The sequence below is a fragment of the Zootoca vivipara genome, chromosome 2 (genome assembly GCF_963506605.1).
Source record: "Zootoca vivipara chromosome 2, rZooViv1.1, whole genome shotgun sequence".
Classification (NCBI taxonomy): Eukaryota; Metazoa; Chordata; class Lepidosauria; order Squamata; family Lacertidae; genus Zootoca; species Zootoca vivipara.
In genome coordinates, this window is record NC_083277.1 from 2,251,955 (window position 1) to 2,271,147 (window position 19,193).

At 48.1% G+C, this 19,193-nt stretch overlaps 1 protein-coding gene across 1 annotated transcript; it reads right to left on the reverse strand.

Annotated features, from left to right (window-relative positions):
• Window positions 1-7,523: 7,523 nt before the first annotated feature.
• LOC118081241 (uncharacterized) lies at window positions 7,524-19,153 on the reverse strand. Its single transcript, XM_035107620.2, has 14 exons — window positions 19,052-19,153; window positions 18,036-18,174; window positions 17,777-17,903; window positions 16,400-16,477; window positions 16,100-16,208; window positions 14,465-14,581; window positions 13,460-13,929; window positions 13,120-13,348; window positions 12,457-12,687; window positions 12,224-12,368; window positions 12,004-12,150; window positions 10,401-10,627; window positions 10,159-10,286; window positions 7,524-9,088 (listed from the first exon to the last, which is right to left on the reverse strand). Exons 2-14 carry the CDS (start codon window positions 18,108-18,110, stop codon window positions 8,658-8,660), a joined length of 2,514 nt encoding a protein of 837 aa, XP_034963511.2. The 5' UTR covers window positions 18,111-18,174; window positions 19,052-19,153; the 3' UTR covers window positions 7,524-8,657.
• Between the last annotated feature and the right edge of the window lie 40 nt (window positions 19,154-19,193).

Consider the following 19,193-nt stretch of genomic DNA (forward strand, 5'->3'; position numbering starts at 1 on the left):
AGTTGGAAATCAGCTCAGCCTGCCCAGCATGACAGGAGGCTTGGGGTGGGGTGGGGTGGCCTGGCAACTGTAGGATGTTAAAGATTCTGGGAATTGTAGCTCCGCGAGGGGTAAACTACAGCTCACTGGATTCTTTGAAGGAAAGAATGTGCTATAAGTTTATATCTCGTACACAGCCTTTGGAGGCAGGTTGTTCTGGACAATTCCAGCAAAATAGGGTTTTTTGGTGATCCAAACAGTTTCTGTGGGTTCTAAATCTATGCCTCCCCCTCCCCGCCTGCCCCATGCCAGAGCGGTGGATGCTATGTTCACAGCCCAGCTCTAAATCTCCAGGACGTCTCCTGGGCTCTGAATTCTTCCTTGGCGTCTTTGGGAACTCCGTCCATCTCCCATCTCCCATGAGCCAGCCAGCTGTGGTTGGAGGGGGGCGCTCTCCTGACTGCACACAGCTGGGTTGGCCTTTATTTTTTTGCTGAGTTTAATTCATAGAGGTGTAAGGGGGTCCAGGGGGCCAACTAATCCAATCACCTGCGATGCAGGAAAAACAAAAGCTCCCCTTTCCTCCAAGGAGGTTGAGGAGACCTCTGTGGTTCTCCCACTCCCTTTAAATCCTCAGAACAACCACCCTGCGAGGGAAGCTGAGATGCAGTGGAGAAGAAAATCAGAATTTTGGGGGACCACTTGAAATTTAATTTGGAATAAAAAAAGAAACGATTAAAAGCTGTGGAATGTGTAACGTACTACAGTCAGTGAACGCATATCAAGGAATGCACACAGCAGAGAAACAATTGGAAGATATGGAGTATGTGAAGAATTTCAGTGGGAGGCGGCGGCTTCTAAAACATGAACGGATTCACACAGAAGAAAAACAATTTATATGTATACAGTGTGGGGAAAGCTTCCCTCATAGTAGGAGCCTAATAAATCACCAGCGAATGCACACAGGGGAGAAACCATATAAATGCATGGAATGTGGAAAGAGCTTCATTCACAGCGGAGCCCTTAATAGACATCATAGAACTCACACAGGTGAGAAACCATATAAATGCATGAAGTGTGGAAAGAACTTCATTCAGAGCGGAGCTCTTAGTAGACATCATAGAATTCACACAGGTGAGAAACCATATAAATGCATCGAGTGTGGAAAGAACTTCAGTCGAGGTGGAGATCTTAGAGGCCATCATAGAACTCACACAGGTGAGAAACCATATAAATGCATAGAGTGTGGAAAGAACTTCAGTTACAGCGGAGCTCTTAATAAACATCATAGAACTCACACAGGTGAGAAACCATATAAATGCATCGAGTGTATGCTTTTTGAAGTTGTTTTGCTAAGTTGTAAGAGTAAAACCTCCCCAGTTGGCTATGTTTACACTGGAGTTTGCCTAGATACCATCTGGACAATTATAAGAGGATTTATGAGCTGTGACGCACTTTGAATTTGAAAGATAAGAGTTGCCTAATTTAAGATTCAGGAGGTAGAGAGGAGCTAAAGGGTGGGAGAGCCATAAATATGTCATAAGAGTATGTGAATATCCTTAATTGGCTGTTCCCTGCCTGAAACAGCTGTATCTCTGCAATCGATGGATTTTTTGAGGAGAGGCTGGAATACGATCTGAGTCTTTCAAGATGGCGTTTGCCCGTGCTCAATTGACGACGTGGCCGGAGAGGCACTCCAGTTTATAGAAGGGATCTATGGGAGGCTGGACTGGACAAAAATCCCACACAGGAAGAATAATTTCGTGTTAAATCTTGTTTGATGTTTATCTCGGAGGATGTGACAAAAGAGAAGATAACAACTAGAGGAATTGTTGGAAAAAGATCGGGACTATATTGGACTATAAGGATAAGATTTTGAAATCAGGATTAGGATGGCAGTGAGTACCGTTACTCAGAATCCCCAGATTTTGAAGCACGGGAAGCCAAAAAAATTTATGATTTGGCATAATATTCAGTTTAATTGATATGTATTTGTATAATTTGACATAATTGATGTGATATAATTGGTTTGTAATTGGAAAATTTAATAAATTGTTTGTTTGTTTGTTTGTTTTAAAAAGAGAAAACGTCCATGTAGGGGAGAAATTCAGCTGCAAGTGCAGGAGGTTTATGTGGAGTTCTGGTGTTTGTATAATAGATTTTAGAGGGGGACCCCCCTAAACCCTAGAAAGGAATAAATGCTAGGGGTTTGACTGAGTGGAATATGGTTTAAAGTCGAAGCTGAAGAACTCTGCTAGACAGGGAATTCCTGGCTGGCTTCGTGAAGAGGAAACCTGTTAACGTGACAAAATGAGTTGTTGGGCCATCAGAGAGGAATGTTTTGGGCTGAGGATTCAGAAATATGAAACCAGATCAAACTGTAGAACAGAAACCCAAAGTCAATGTTAAATTGCATTGGGAGCTTTTATTGTGTCCCCAATCCCCCGGGTGTTTTATATCTGTGTGGATCTAGCCCATGGCATGGGTATAAAGGTTTGGCATGACACAATACGACAGGTGGTTGGGACGTGGGTGGCGCTGTGGTCTAAACCACTGAGCTTCTTGGGCTTCTAAATCCGGCCCGTGAATGGCGTGAATCAGCATGTAGACTGTGTCCTTTTATTTAAAATGCAACTCTAGGTTATTTGTGGGGCATAGAAATTCGTTCATTCCCCCCCCCCCAAATATAGTCCACCCCCCCAGGGTCTGAGGGACAGTGGACTGGCCCCCTGCTGAAAAGGTTTGCTGACCCCTGCCCTTGGGCTTGCCGATCAGAAGGTTGGCGGTTCGAATCCCCTCGATGGGGTGAGCTCCTGCTGCTCAGTCCCACCTCCTGCCAAGGTGTTGTAAAAAGGGGGGGGGTTGTAAAAAGAATTATTGGTTTTTACAAAAATAAATTTATCACAAAAATATTTATATAATCATTTGTTGAGATTCTCTGAATCTCCTGACTTCCCCCCTTCCCTTACATGGGTCTTAATAACAATATTCATTCCAAGTGTGCTTTAAAGTCTGGTCGGGATTTTTTCTTCCCAGGGCCGGCTCTAGGGGAAGGCTGGGTGGCCCAGGGCGCCGGGCTGCCAGGGGGGTGTTGTGCGGTACACCTGCCCACCAGCCGCGGCAAGAAATGGGGCGGGGGCGCCGGAGCGATCTCCGCACCACAGTGCCCGGGCGCCCGACATGCTTAAGACGGCCCTGTTTCTTCCTTCCATCTTTGTGCTAGTAGCATCTGTGCAGCAGTTTTCACATACATAAAGAGTCTTTTCTGTTCTTTTGGGATCTCGGTACCTATAATTCCTAATAAAAAAGTTTTTTAAAACTTCTTTTTTTCCAAATTCATTATATACCATTTCCCAAAATGATTTTATTACTTTAGAACAGGCATCCCCAAACTTTGGCCCTCCAGATGTTTTGGACTACAATTCCCATCATCCCTGACCACTGGTCCTCTTAGCTAGGGATCATGGGAGTTGTAGGCCAAAACATCTGGAGGGCCGCAGTTTGGGGATGCCTATTCTAGAACATTCTGGGTCTTTAAGTTGCCTCTAAGATTCTCAAAGCACAGCTAGTGTTTACCATAGCATAGTGTTTACTATGATTCTATGATTCATTTAAAAGGTCCTTAAAACCATAATCACTTTCAAACCCCTTCACCGATGCACCCATTCCCCTTGTATAGCAGAAGGGACAGTGAACAGGTGCTTTTTCAGGGTTCAGGAAATCCAAAATGTGCCTCTCTCCTCCAGTTTTGGGACACAAAAGCAGCATAGCCAACCATAGCTGCCAAGTTTCCCCTTTTCTCGCCTATTCAGCATAATGGAAAATCCCTTTAAAAAAGGGATAACTTGGCAGCTATGTAGCCAACCCTCACAGATTGCTCCCCTCCTCCACCTGAGCATTTCCAGCCAGGGTGTTTCCTTTCTAGCAAGGCAACCCCAGCCTGCCAGCCCCCCATCCTTGAAAGGGGGGCTCTTCCCACCTTTGAAAAAAGCAAATTCCTTGCTTTTTTTTGCCTCCTTCTTATATCAGCCTCCGACTGGGTGTGGCTTTCGGTCATTAGCTACCTCTCCCAGTTTGATGCCATCCGCAAACTGGTGGTTTGACACCCCCCATAAACCACTTGAGGCGACACATTCAGCTGCTTTAAAATTAAGCATCCTTTATGAGACCAAGTTGGCGCTACCAAAATGGCAATATGTGTAGCCCACCTCCCCTTTTAAAAGAATTTGGTAATATGAATCTAAAATGCTTGATTATCTCCACATTTGTCAGAGAAATATTTCTCTTTTGGATCAGTGGAAATCTGATTTGTAAGCGATTTGTATATGTGAAAAGAAAGCAATGGTTCTATTATGAAGGCTACCACTGCAGCAGTTTTGATCTAAACATCCTTTATTTGACGTGCTTCTGAATAGACTAAAGGTTGGTACCCAAAAGAGCCCCAGGGACAGGACAGACTGAAGAGCTGGTCAGATTTTGAAACTTTATTTAATTAGAATAAAAGGTAGGAGAAGACCAAAAAGCCAAACAAAACAAAACAAAACCCCTCCACGACCCAAGGTTAAAGAGATTTCAAAATAAAGCAGACTGCTGTAGCTCTGTACCTGGACTAAGCACAGCCTATTCACAAGCAATATAGTATTTCTAGTGTGCTAATGAGTAACACAGCTAATGGCCAGTCTCCCGCTGGTATGGAAGATGCAGTATGGACCCTGTCATGAAAAGGGGGGGGAATAAAACTGCTAGGGCAGATCAGGTTTTAAGGTCCTGTACCCCCTTCTCTTTGGGGGGGGGGAGTTAGCCTGTGGCTCTTTTTCAACATGTAGAGACACAGTCAATTCTATCACATTTCCCAAGTAGACATCCTAGGCCACCAGAAGACTCTGAATACAGGCCACTCCCAATTGGCGTATGATGGTGAAGCACTCATAAGCCTGCCTCACCTCTGCCCCCTCCCCATTCTGCCCCCTTTTCTGGCCACATCTGCCTCATCACAATGCATGTCTGTGCAGTCACGCACATATCAAATGCATGTCAATCAGTCGTTGCTTGTAGTCGCCTTGTGATACCTGAGATACGTGACCGTTTTCCTTAAAGGAAAGGGTGATGGCAGCAGACCAGTGCCTTTAGCCACAGCTCTGACCAAGTGGCCACGCTTTGTCTCCTCTCCTTCTCCACCTATTGGATTTACACCGAATCTGTGTCCCATTCAAATTTACAAACAGGGCCAGCCCAAACATTAGGCAGAGTGACAGGTACTTAACATAGCGGTGCTAGGAATTTCTTCTTCCCCCTTATAATTATGGCGGCTGTGAATAGGTCTAAACCACAGAGCCTAGCGCTTGCCGATCAGAAGGTTGGCGGTTCGAATCCCTGCAAGGGGGTGAGCTCCCGTTGCTCGGTCCCAGCTCCTGCCCACCTAGCAGTTCGAAAGCACATCAAAGTGCAAGTAGATAAATAGGTACTGCTCCCGCGGGAAGGTAAATACCGTTTCTGTGTGCTGCTCTGGTTCGCCAGAAGCGGCTTTGTCATGCTGGCCACATGACCCGGAAGCTCCCTCGGCCAATAATGCGAGATGAGTGCTGCAACCCCAGAGTCGGTCACGACTGGAGTTAACGGTCAGGGGTCCTTTTACCTTTACCTTTTACTCTGCATAACTCTAAGATGAAACATAACTGCCATACATTGTACTTTGGCAACAAATATTCATACAATAATTTCAAAAAAAGATTATACATGATTTATCAGTCTTGTGAGAGACGTCCTTACAAAATGCCACAGAGATTTACAAATTACTTGAACCAAAATTAACTTATAACATCTACTTTGATTAGATTTATCCAAGTGCTTAACTCAGTTTTTTTGTTGTCTTTGTTTTTTTTAATGGGTTTATGAAGATTTAAGCAGAAGGTAAGTTTGATGTTCTTCATACTAGCCGTGGGGTGGTGATGGATTACTTTGCATAACTCTAAGATGAAACATAGCTGCCATACATTGTACTTTGGGCAGTTCAGTTCCATTAGACTTCACTGTTGAGTTTTTTCTCACCAAGCAGGGACAAAACCTTACATCATAATACATTGCAGATCTTTTCATACTCCATTTTCTGCTATGTGGGTTCTTTGATGTGTAGCAAGGTTTCCACTCTGGCTGAAGCTCTTTCCACACTCCATACATTTAAATGTTTTCTCCCCAGTGTGGGTTCTTTGATGTAAAGTAATTCCTACGACAGAAGCTCGTTCCACACTCAAGATATTGAAATGGGTGTTCGCTGTATGGGCTCTTTGATGCACAGTAAGTCCACTCCTACAGCTGAAGCCCTTTCCACACTCCATGCATTTAAACGGTTTTTCTCCAGTGTGGGTTCTCTGATGTACTGTAAGTGCACTCCTACAAGTGAAGCTCTTTCCACACTTCATGCATAAAAATGGTTTCTCCCAGTGTGGGTCCTTTGATATGCAGTAAGATAATAATTGACACTAAAGCTCTTTCCACACTCCATACATTTGAATGGTTTCTACCCGGTGTGGGCTTTTTGATGGAAAGTAAGGTTACTCCTATGACGAAAACTCTTTCCACACTCCATGCATTCATACGGTTTCTCCCTTGTGTGTGTTCTTTGGTGTACAGTAAGTGCACTACAATTAAAGCTCTTTCCACACTCCATGCATTCAAACGGTTTCCCCCTGGTGTGGGTTCTTTGATGTAAAGCAGGGGTCTCCAGACTACGGCCCGGGGGCCACATATGGCCCCCGAAGCTCTTTTATGCGGCCCCCGGGGACCCTTGCCACCCGCTGCCGCCGCCCGCTCTTACCGGTGCAGTGCGGTGTGGCTGCCGACTTCTGACCTGGAAAAGCGACGGAAATAGCTTGTGCGCACACGCAAGCGTCATTTCCAGTGTACTTCCGGGTCGGAGGAGACTTTTGGGCATGCGCACAAGCTATTTCTGGCGCTTTTCAGGTCGGGAGTGTGCCAGAAATAGCGTTTGCGCATGCACATGGGCGCGCACAACCACGCACTCCCGTGTCCCCGCGCACACTCCCCCACCCTCCGGCCCACCACGCAATCAGTGCGGCGGGCATCCGGCCCAAAGCCGGGTAAGTTTGGGGACCCCTGATGTAAAGTAAGAGAGTGACTAAAAGTGAAACTCTTTCCACAAACCATACATTTAAATGGTTTCTCCCCAGTGTGGGTTCTTTCATGTAAACTAAGGTTACTCCTGTGACTGAAGCTCTTTCCACACTCCATTCATTTATACAGTTTCTCCCCAGTGTGGGATCTCTGATGTAAAGCAAGATGGTGATTGAGACTGAAACTCTTTTCACACAACATAGATTTAAATGAATTTCCCCCAGTGTGAGTTATTTGATGCACAATAAGGACACTGCTCGAACAGAAACTCTTTCCACACTCCATGGATGTATGTGGTTTCTCCCCAGTATGGATTCTTTGATGTAACATAAGATGGTCTACGATTCTCAGGGAGTGTGTCGAGGTACCCAGACATCTCCCCCCCCCCAATAACTCACACTTCACACAGAATTAAAGTTTTTTTGGCATTAATCTGGCCACAACTTTATTTAAATACAACTAATGTGATTGCTAGGGCATTGGTTCCAGCCATCTGTCCCCCCCCCCCGGCCTGGGACAGAACTGACTCCCGCTAGCGTACTAGGGAAGCCAGTATAGGTGAGCACCCTCTGAGAGAGGACAGAGCTGGGAGCCCAAACCCTTCACCTCTCCCTCGGATGCTCCCCAAGGCTCATGCGTGGTCCTAGCCCCTACCGGGGATACGGACAAACATGTGGAGCCCCAGGATTCCTTTAACGGAATACCTGGCAGCAGCAATTTTGAGGGGCAGGCCCAGCCAAATCCTTACCCCTCCACCATCCAATTTGATGGCCTAACCGCAACCTTACAAGTTGTGATGATTTGCTACACAGTAGGCAAAAACCACATGGCACCAGCCAATCAGCCAAGTGGACAAAATCCTTACCAGGCCCCTGATCCAAAACAGGTGACCCCATGACAGGCATAGCAATGTCAAGCGCAAAGAACCCCTAAAAATAGGGAGGGAGGGAGATCCATTGCAAGCAGCAAAAGTGAATCTGCAAGCTGCTTGCTATGAATATAAAAGGCTATGGCTGTCAATCAAATAACTTACAACATACCAATTTCCCCAACAACAGCAAACCCCCAATCACACTTGTGGCCAACTAGTCTGACCCATAAAAGGATGTCATATAGAGGAGGGAGAAAGGTTGTTTTCTGCTGCTCCAGAGAAGCGGACACGGAGCAATGGATTCAAACTACAAGAAAGAAGATTCCACCTAAACATTAGGAAGAACTTCCTGACAGTAAGAGCTGTTCGGCAGTGGAATTTGCTACCAAGGAGTGTGGTGGAGTCTCCTTCTTTGGAGGTCTTTAAGCAGAGGCTTGACAGGCATATGTCAAGAATGCTCTGATGGTGTTTCCTGCTCGCCAGAGGGTTGGACTGGATGGCCCTTGTGGTCTCTTCCAACTCTATGATTCTATGACCCGCCCAACAAACCTAGGGATGTCTTGTTAACCCTTCCACAACCCGAGCTCTCTCAAAATATGAGAGAGACATTGTACACACCTCTGTAAATCAAGAAAATCTTCAATAAAAAATTATTCATGGGGGGGATTGATTAGGTTCAGTCTTTTGGCTCTTCTCTGGCATCCATTAATGACTGATTATACAAATGTGTTGCAGGCCTTGCAGCCTTTAACACTCTTTTGGAAGGAGTGTATTTGTGGGCTGGGCCATAGTCGTTGATTTTACAGGCAAGCAAAGCAGAAACAGTGCCGTTGTCTAATAATGCCATCCTATCCTCTGTAACTATATTTCTCACCATACTAAACACCCTTTCAGAACTGGCATTGCTGTGGGGAATACAGAGTAACGCCTTCATTAATCTTGGCAGCTCCCTGAACCTCACATCCTTCCCTAGTAGGCCCCAGAATCTGTCGATTTTTTCTTCTTGGAAGACTTGCTTGCTGTCTGTCAGCTGGTAGACAAGGAGTTCCTCTCTCAGCCTATCTTCGTTCAAGCTCAACTGAGGGAGCAGGGCCACTAGACTTTCCACTGTAAAACAAAACAAGTGTTTGACTGAACATTGCTGATCTAAACTAAATCATTCTATCAATGGGAAGCTGTCCCAAACGTCTACCTTTCCCACCCCGCCTTGGCCACAGTGATCCATGCGACGGTCACCTCCAGGCTGGACTACTGTAAGTCGCTCTACGCGGGGCTGCCCTTGAAGCTGTCCCAGAAACTCCAGCGGGTGCAGAATGCTGCAGCGAGGCTCCTCACGGGGTCCCGGCCGCGGGATCACATTCATCCAGTGCTTTTCCAGCTGCACTGGCTCCCGGTGGAGTACAACCTTTAAAGCCCTTTATGGCAGTGTTTCTCAACCTTTTTTGGGCCAAGGCACACTTGTTCCATGAAAAAAATCACGAGGCACACCACCATTAAAAAAGTTTTAAAAAATTAACTCTGTGCCGCCCTATATTGACTATATAATTATGACTGTAAGAAACACTTGCCAATTGCTCTGTTGGTTGCAATCTCCTGTAATAAGGCTTCACAAGCCGCTGATTTCTCTGCCAGCACAAACCTTTGCTCAGCAAGTTTCAGGTTGAGCTCATCCAGCCAGCTTCTTTAAGTTTGTCTAAAACCACCCTCCCGTGGTGGTGGCTGTTGAGAGCTGCGCTCGCCCCGCGTCGTGACCCAGCCGGCTTTCTTTCCGGCGGGTCAGTGTTGTTTATTGGCGGCCGCCAGGCACGTGACAATGCAAATCGCCCTACTCGTCGCCGCACGTCGCGGCACACCAGCCAGCGTCTCGCGGCACACTAGTGTGCCGCGGAACAGCGGTTGAGAAACGCTGCTTTACGGCCTAGGACCCTCGTACTTACGGGACCGTCTCTCCCAGTATGCCCTGTGGAGGACCTTAAGGCCCACAAACAGTAACACCTTAGAGGCTGCATTTTAATGTTAATGTTAATTTAATTTTGTTCTTATGTTACAATTCAATCAGCTGTTTTATATCCGGTGTTAGCTGCCCTGAGCCTGGCCTTGACTGGGGAGGGTGGGGTATAAATAAAATTTATTATTATTATTATTATTATTATTATTATTATTATTATTATTATTACCTGCCTCTGGAGTAACATCAAGGCAAGCAGCAGGGTCCAGCACTTTCAAGTCCCTCAGGAGGGGATTGTCGAGGGGAAAGGAGGAGAACATCTGCTGAAGCACTGCTTCGTAGAATCTTCTCACAGTTCTGCAACAGCATAAGAGTGAAAAAACTGATTAGTGGCAACATTTTAGGCACACAGTCTATACTCTCATACAGAGATGATATCATGATTACATAACTGCTGGGTAACATACTCACTGAAAGATTTTCTTCTCGGCGGACGCAGGAAGCTCTGTGCTTCTCATGAATGCCTTTGTGTTTGCTCCAATAAAGAGGTCTTCATCAGCCAACTGATGTCCTTCTCCATACTTCACCTCCCTGAGAGGTACACCCACCAAGGCCCTGGCTGGTACGAGGAAGCCCAGGATCTTCTTGATCAGCTTGCACATCTCCTCTTTAAGCCTGTGAATCTGCACTTCCTCTGACTGCAGAAAATATCAAAAAACAGAGAATTAGGAATGCTACAATTAGCACAATCCTATTTATTTATAAGGGACGCGGGTGGCGCTGTGGGTTAAACCACAGAGCCTAGGGCAAGCATCCCCAAACTGCGGCCCTCCAGATGTTTTGGCCTACAACTCCCATGATCCCTAGCTAACAGGACCAGTGGTTGGGGAAGATGGGAATTGTAGTCCAAAACATCTGGAGGGCCGAAGTTTGGGGATGCCTGGCCTAGGGCTTGCTGATCAGAAGGTCGGCGGTTCGAATCCCTGCGACGGGGTGTGCTCCCGTTGCTCGGTCCCAGCTCCTGCCAACCTAGCAGTTCGAAAGCACGTCAAAGTGCAAGTAGATACCGTATTTTTCACTCCATAACCCACAATTTTCCTCTCCTAAAACGATAGGGAAAAAGTCACTGCGGGTTATGGAGCGTTGGAGATGTCCCTTCTAGCCGGCTGGCTGTGAGGCGGGCGGAGGGAAAGTCAGTCAAACGCTGCACACAGCTCTGGGGCTTTCCCTCCACTCACCCCACAGTCAGACATCCCTTTTCCCCAGCTCTCTGTGGGGCGGGTGGAGGGAAAGCCCCAGAGAGCAGGCATAGGAGCCTGTGCCTGCCCTTGCGAGAGGCGGGCATTGACAGCAGCGGAGGGACGAGCGGGAACCCTCCTCCTCCTCCTCACTACCCCTCGGCTCGCCTCCCCCCGCCGCCTCACTGCTCTGCGTGGCCCTCATGCCACCCTCGCCCTCCTCCTCCTGGCCGCTGCCTCCGCCTCCTGCTCCCCACAGGATAGGCATGCAAGATGGTGAGCCGGCAGATGGACAGCACCTCCTCTCTCCCCTACACTTTCTCCCTCTCTTGTCTCTTTTCTCTTGGTTTGCATGGAGGAAAGAGTATTGTGTGTGCACGGTCTCTGCAGTGGCTCCCGTGTGTTGGGCTTTGGGCTTCATGGGCACACCAGAACAGGAGCAGCCACTTGCCTCCACCAGTTGCCCTACAGCGTCACCCACAGCCACCCACAAAGAATACCAGTATTTGTTTTCTTGTTTTCCTGCTCTAAAAACTAGGTGTGTGTTATGGTTCGGTGCGTGTTATGGTCCGTAAAATACGGTAAATAGGAACCGCTACGGTGGGAAGGTAAACAGTGTTTCTGTGCGCTGCTCTGGTTCACCAGAAGCGGTTTTGTCATGCTGGCCACATGACCTGGAAGCTGTACGCCGGCTCCCTCGGCCAACAATGCGAGATGAGCGCGCAACCCCAGAGTCGGTCACGACTGGACCTAATGGTCAGGGGTCCCTTTACCTTTACCTATTTATTTATTTATAACTATTATTCACACATACATACAATGTCACTGGTACCCACCTGGAAGGCAATATTAAATTCAGATAAAGGCTTAAGGGCAGCAGCCAGGAACAAGAAGTAGATCTTCACGACCGGATCACCCAGATGGCTGGCTATATCACGTAGATTGGCGCTCTTCTCCACCTCCTCAAGGCTATTAAAGTAGGCCTGCAGGACATAATTAAGATGAAAACAAAGCACAGTAAAGCGTGTATATATCTGCTGCACTTAACATCCTTACCGTTAGTGCGGCCCATTGGTTCAACACTCTCTGGATGCAGGTTAACAGACTCAGCCATCGGGTGTTGCAGTAGTACCTGAGCAGTTTCAGGTGGTCTGAATCAGTAAAATCTACAAACTCCTTGTCGACTTCACATCTTTTGGCACTGTAATATAGAAAATAATTTTGTTAGTGGCTGGATAGGTATGTGTATGTTTGCAAGGCCTATCTAATAATAATGTCCATGAATTCACCTTTTATCAAAGTGGGTGTATATTCTGACCAGGATGTCTTCAACAGGTACCTGCGCTTCTCTGATGGCACAGCCAGTGGCCAGCTGTACTAGGTGGCAGATGCAGCCAAGATCCTGAATGTGGGGCTGTGTGGTCTTCAGTCTGCTGATAACAGAGTCGTGTTTGTCTTTCATGACACTCGCATTATCAGAGTTGAAGGCTATCAGGTTCTCCCACGGAATGCCTCTTTTTCTAAAGGAAAAAAGAAAAAAATGCAACAAAATGTCAGACAAAATGTAAGGTTATAGTTAAGAGCAAACTACTGCAAATGTCTGTTGTCTTTGTCCATGGAGTTCCCTATCCATTCTGAAGGAAATCAGCCCTGAGTGCTCACTGGAAGGACAGATCCTGAAGCTGAGGCTCTAATACTTTGGCCACCTCATGAGAAGAGAAGACTCCCTGGAAAAGACCCTGATGTTGGGAAAGATGGAGGACACAAGGAGAAGGGGACGACAGAGATGGTTGGACAGTGTTCTTGAAGCTACGAACATGAGTTTGACTAAACTGTGGGAGGCAGTGGAAGACAGGAGTGCCTGGTGTGCTCTGGTCCATGGGGTCACGAAGAGTCGGACACGACTAAACGACAACACTGCAAATGTCAACAACACAGTGTGGCGTCCCTACCTTAATGCTTCACTAAGCTTTTCATAAAGATTTTCTGCATTTCCAACGTTGCATATGGGCATCTCAAAAAATCTGGTAACGACCTGCAGATTGGCCTCATCGTAGAGTCTAGCCATGATGACAAATTCTTTGTCTGTTTTTCTGTTGTTCAATTCGTCACACATCAATGAAAAGGGCTGAGATCGGCATGTTTTTGACACCTCGTCATCTAGCTCTGCTGCTATGGCACCTGTTGAGTAAGAGCACAGTAACGTTAGCTAACAATAAGCCGACAATATTACAGTGGTACCTCAGTTCTTAACCCGAGGTACCATTGTTTTCTTAATTTGAATCAACTTACCTTTTATGATTTGCGCAGTTTCGGTTCTCCCCGCAGAATATTTCCGTGCAATGGCAGAGTCCGGGAACATGTCAGCTACACACTTGTTGTAGTCGTCGCAGAAGGTGAAAGAAACATTGTTTTTGGCACACAGCATGGCCATTGTAACCTCTGCCTTTATGACCTTGCCAGCCTTTATGACCGTGCCAGCCTTTTTGGTATTCCTAGTCACAAATGTGGACATTGTCGGGGCATGTTTCTGTGCCTTTACCCCGTGATTGTGTTTGGCTGATTTTGTATGCTGAGTGACAGCCGTCCTTCCCCCGTGGGAGACACTAAAATCGCAACAGCAAATGGTGCAGAATGCGTAACGGTGGCCCACTCTGCTTTTCTTCAAGAAGCTAAATTCGCTTTCCCATCTCTCGAGATACTTGCACATCGTCTTGGCTTTCTTCAAAGGAATGTCTCCTCCACCTCCACCCATCTTTTTCCTTGTTTGGAAAAGAAGAAAAGCAACGCATCAGAGTAGCCACACATGCAATTTGCAAAGAGATTGTTCTCCTGTAGCAAGCCTACCCTCAGGCCGCCGCTGGAGGGCAGGAAGGCCATAAAGACCTCCCGCCGCCCGGCACACTCCCCGGGGGATGGGGACAGGCCGCGGAAAGCAGCGCTGCCCCAAACGCGGCCCACACCGCTGCCGGAGGCTTCGGAAGGCCGAAAAGGCCTCCCGCAGTCACCCGCTCCTCACCAGGCCTGCCCGGGGAAGGTCCCAAGCTGCGAGACGTGGCGAGGCCTCCCCCACGCGGCCCGGGCCACCACCGGAGGGTGGGCCACGGAAAGCGGTGCTGCCCCAAACACGGCCCACGCCACTGCAGGGGCGAAATTGGGCCCTTTAAGAAAAGGGGTGGAATCCACTTCTAAAAGAGAATCCCAAAGCGTTCCCCCCACCCCCAGCCAATCGGGCCATGTGTTGGGCGGGGGGGAGGCAAAGGCCCAGGCCCAGGCATACCTCTGCTCCAGACATACCTTATTTTCCCTGGCAAGGGTGGGCCGTTGGAGCGCCTCCGAGCCAAAGGCCAAAGGCAGAAAGCGCAGCCAGCAGCCAAACGAAGCCTCAATTGGTGGTTCCCACAGCGCAGCGACCTGGAAAAGGGACACAGCAGCAAGGAAACCACACCGCTGGGAAGCGCTGAAGCAAAAGCGAGTCTCCAGGCAATGCAGCCAATTTTCTCAGCACAAGGCATGCAAGCTCCGCCCCCCCAGTCGTTCTCAGACTCCTATTGGCGAGCAACGCAACTGAGAAGCCTCCCTGGCCGACAGGAGCTGCTTCCTTATAATAGCAACTTAAAAATTAACAATGTGGGGAGACCCCCTCCCAATGAATTATCAATTCTGAACATGTGCACAGTTGCTTAAAAGTTGTAGGAATCAGAAAATAAAGGAGGCTGACATACTTGTGTTCCCCTCAATAGCACGTAAAACAACACTCCCCCCCCCAGCAATGAGGACAGGGCAGCTGCTGGCAAGGAATTCCCCCAGGCAGGGAATCCCCCCCAACTCAAGTAAACAAAATAGGCACTGGACAAGACGGCGACCCGCCACGTTCTCCGTTCTCCAACGAAAGCAAGCAGCCGATTTTAAAGCAATGGGCAAAGCAGGGGAAACCCAGGAGGCCCCCACTAAACGCAAAAGTAGCGGAGGGAGGGGGGCAGCCGAATTGAGAAGGGGGGGCTGCGGAGATCCCCTGTGGAGATAAAAGAGGCGGGGAGGCAGCAATCAGCAGCACAGAGCAAATACTGTGAGCCCAAAAGACCTTCACAGAAAGAAGCGTGGACAGTCAGTTAGCCTCCCCCTCACACTCAACTATGCTCACCCAGGCTTCTACAGCCACCCCCCAGCCACGCACACCAGCACACAATATTCTGCGGAGATAGGGCAAACACTGCAGAGCAATAATAATAATTACCCGCCACACACACACACACTCTGACTGAGCTACTCTCACAACAGCTACCAAGCCAATATATAGCCACGAGAGAAGGAGGAAGGTAAGGAGGCTCAGCAGAGGCTGCAGAAAAATCCCCTCCGAAGGCAGGGGACGTATTATTGGAAGGCGGGGGTAGGAAGCCACGTGGACTGAAAGAACTTGACCCGCACAGAGGACACAATGCAGATCCGATATGGTGCAGCAGCAGAAAGAGGGTTTGAAATGCTGCCGTGCCGGCCTAAATGTAGTCAAACCCCGCCCCCCAGCCGGCTCTATTGGTCAGCCAAGAGGCTCGGCACAGCACGGCAGCAGGGATAGGCTGGCTGGAGCAGGGGGCCGAAACACGCCCCCCTGCTTAGCGCGGGAAGTGGATCCCATTCGCAAAGTCTCCCATCTCGAAAGAGGAGAGATCTTCCTTGTAAATCGGGAGAATTGCGGGATATTTTCCCATTAGGAATAGCAGCGGGAAACAGATTTAAAAACGGGGGTTTCCTGCGAAAAACAGGAGACGTGGCAGCTATGGTTCTTTGGTGTAAACTAAAGCTTCCACTCTGACTGAAGCTCTTTTCACAGTCTACACTGCTACTTCCTGTGGCTTCAGGAATACATGGACACCAGTGTCCTGAGTAGTAAGGGAGTTCTTTTTCCAGTTCTTCAACATATTTCCTACATACCTTTCGGTTGATTGTTGATTTGCAAAGGTCTCATTCTGTGCTTCATGCTCCATGTTTTCTACAGCCACCATGGATGGCTCATAATAATTCTCACTCTCCTGCCCATTACCTGTTTTGAGGCAGAAAAATAAAATGTCATTCAAATTGCAAGGTAGAAGCAGAGACTCTCATTGCAGTTCAAGCCCAGATCTCAGCTTCTCTGGTTTTACCATTTTCAGGCATGTCTCTCTACTTCTCTCCCTCCTCAGCTGAATCTGAAGTTAGTTTCTGAATATCCTACAGTATCAACTAAGCACCTACCTGCTGATATCTCCTCTTCTTTGGGATTCTGGATTAATGGATCTCGTCTTTCTTCCCGACAGGAATTGAGGTCCAATACTTTCAGGGAAAGAGACAATATTAGTTACTTTGGGCCGCAAAATATAAAGCCATTTCAAATCAATGCATATATCTATGACCTCAAATCCAAGATACAAAATAATAATAATTATAATAATAATAATATTCCGACTAAACACCGGGAAGAACTTTCTGACGGTAAGAGCTGTTCAACAATGGAACAGACTCTCTCTGGGGGTTGTGGACTCAACTCTCCTTCCTTGGATGTTCTTAAGCAGAGGTTGGGTGGCCATCTGTCATGGATGCTTGAGTTGAGATTCTTGCATTGCAGGAGGTTGGGTTAGATGACCCTTGGGGTCCCTTCCAACTCTACAATTCAATGATCCAATGAAAAGGGATCACATATCGGAACAGATACATCACTTGAAAATTTGTCACTGACCCAACTGACCCATGCTAAACTAAAGTAAGAAACTCCAGGGAAACAGGTACTCTTAAAAGTGTGTTGAAAATAATAATAATAATAATAATACTATTGTAGTTAGCCTTTTCCAGGAGTCCAGTTGCACCAGGAAGTGATCTGACCATGGCACTTCTTTTGTTTCACTTTTACTTAGCGTCAGATCACCCACATCCATAGAGGTAAACACCAGGTCTAAGGCATGTCCGTGGCTATGAGTTGAGCCAAACCTATTCAGGGACAGCCCCATGGAGGCCATGCTTTCCACAAAGTCCCGAGTGGCCCCTTGTAAGGTCGTGTCAGCATTGATGTTAAAATCCCAGAGGACAACCAAACTAGGTGTCTCCAGGAGAAGCAGCTCAGGCAGGGAATCCTTGGTGCAGCAGGGAGGTCGGTACACCAAAAGGAATCCTGTACTGCCCCTATTGCCCAACTTCCAGAACATGCACTCAGAAAATTTCCCACAGGGGGCAGTGATGGCCACAAACATGGATGGCTTTAAAACAAGATGAGGCCGGGGTGGCTCTGCTTGCTCCTACATGGCATGAATGAATGGCTTAAACAGCAGATTCACACCTCCAACATCTAACAGCCTAGAGCAGGAGTCCCCAAACTAAGGCCCGGGGGCCGGATGTGGCCCAATCACCTTCTAAATCCGGCCCGCGGACGGTCTGGGAATCAGCATGTTTTTACATGAGTAGAATGTGTCCTTTTATTTAAAATGCATCTCTGGGTTATTTGTGGGGCATAGGAATTCATTCATATTTTTTATCAAAATATAGTCCGGCCCCCCACAAGGTGTGAGGGACAGTGGACCGGCCCCCCTGCTGAAAAAGTTTGCAGACCCCTGGCGTAGAGGAATAAAAATGTGCCCTTACATAGAGAGGCTGCCATCTCATAATTATCCTCCATGACTTCCTTGTACAGAGCTCTTTGGCCTGGATCCAGCAGAGCCCACTCCTCCTCCGTGAAAAACACAGCCACCTCCACAAAGGTCAAGAGGGCCTGGAAGAAGAAGAGGAAGAATAAAACAGAGCTTCTCTTAGATCCCCATCATCCCCACTCAACACAGAGGGAAGCTGGGTTGTCCCATCTGTGCCTCTTCCCTCCTCCCTGCTCCCGTTGCTCCTTTGCTACCTGAGGAAGCTGCCTGGCTCCTCTTTCCATTCCACTTATAAGAAGAGACCGTTCAGAGGGTGTCTCGGAGGCCATTGCGCTACCACTTCTCGGACTCCTTCACCTGTTTCCAAGATGCACTTCAAAGCAGGGAGCAGGTCTTTGATGTGAACAATGGAGAAAGACAGATTTATTTAGGGTGGGAGACATTTACACAGATGGCAGACCTTTGGCCGGGGAACAAATATTAAGCAAAGGTGGACATTATCTGGAATTTGCTTCCCCTTCTCAATAAGCAAATTATTGTTTCCTTTTACCTCCTTCTCACATCAGCCTCTTTCTTACTAAGGAAGCTCCAGAGGCCGGTTTCCCTTAATGTTGTCCCTCTCTCACCCCCCCCCACTTCAAGATCTCCTCCCTCTCTCCGAATCCAGCTGTTACCCCTGCACCAAAGCAGACACACACCCACACCCAAACTTGCCCTCCCGATCTCCACCATGGGCAGCTGGCTCTACCAGGAGCCCACTGAGGCAGGGCCTGGAAGGAGCAATGGAGGGGGTGGGCAGGCAAAAGGGGGCAGTGGTGAGAGGGGAGATGGAGGCTGGAACAGAGCAACTTAGCATCACTAGGTGGAATGGGGCTGCAACCCCTTTGAATGGAGTAGGGCTGACTTCTGAGTAAGCTTGCACATGATGGGGGCTGCAAACCTATTTGCAGTTAGGTTGCATGGGGGCAGGGAGCACCCTTTTCTGTTTAGTCTCAGACAGCCCCCCCTCGCCCCCCCCTCCTATCCCCTAGGGATGTTGGCTTGATCTCTCTGCTTCAAAGAGGATATTGCAATGCAAACCTTGTTGGGGGAGGAGGGCCCTATTTTGCAGCCGGATTGCCTGGCTCCCACCCCCACCCCCCGGATCCTACTTGCCTCTCTTCCCCCTCCGCCAATCCTCCCTCCCCTTCCAGCTGCCCCGTTTGTAGGCTCAGGGGGAGGAAAAGCAAATCTTTCACACACACCCCTCCCACGCCCAAATATGCTGCACCTCTTTCTTCCCTTCAACCGGCCTGCTTCTCTTCTGGGGATGTGCATGGAGACCCCCTCCCTCCCCTCCAACTTTGCCACTTCCCTCCCCCTGCAAAAATACACAAAACCCTTCCTGCCTCTCTAGGAAGCGCAGCTCGATA

Excerpts from the sequence above, each read along its gene's own strand:
- LOC118081241 (XM_035107620.2), bottom strand. The coding sequence starts at position 18,110 with ATGGCCTCCGAGACACCCTCTGAACGGTCTCTTCTTATAAGTGGAATG. Across the intron at positions 17,904-18,035 it reads GAGCCAGGCAGCTTCCTCAG|GCCCTCTTGACCTTTGTGGA; the intron begins GTAGCAAAGGAG and ends TTCTTCTTCCAG. Across the intron at positions 14,582-16,099 it reads AATCAACAATCAACCGAAAG|GTCGCTGCGCTGTGGGAACC; the intron begins GTATGTAGGAAA and ends TCCCTTTTCCAG.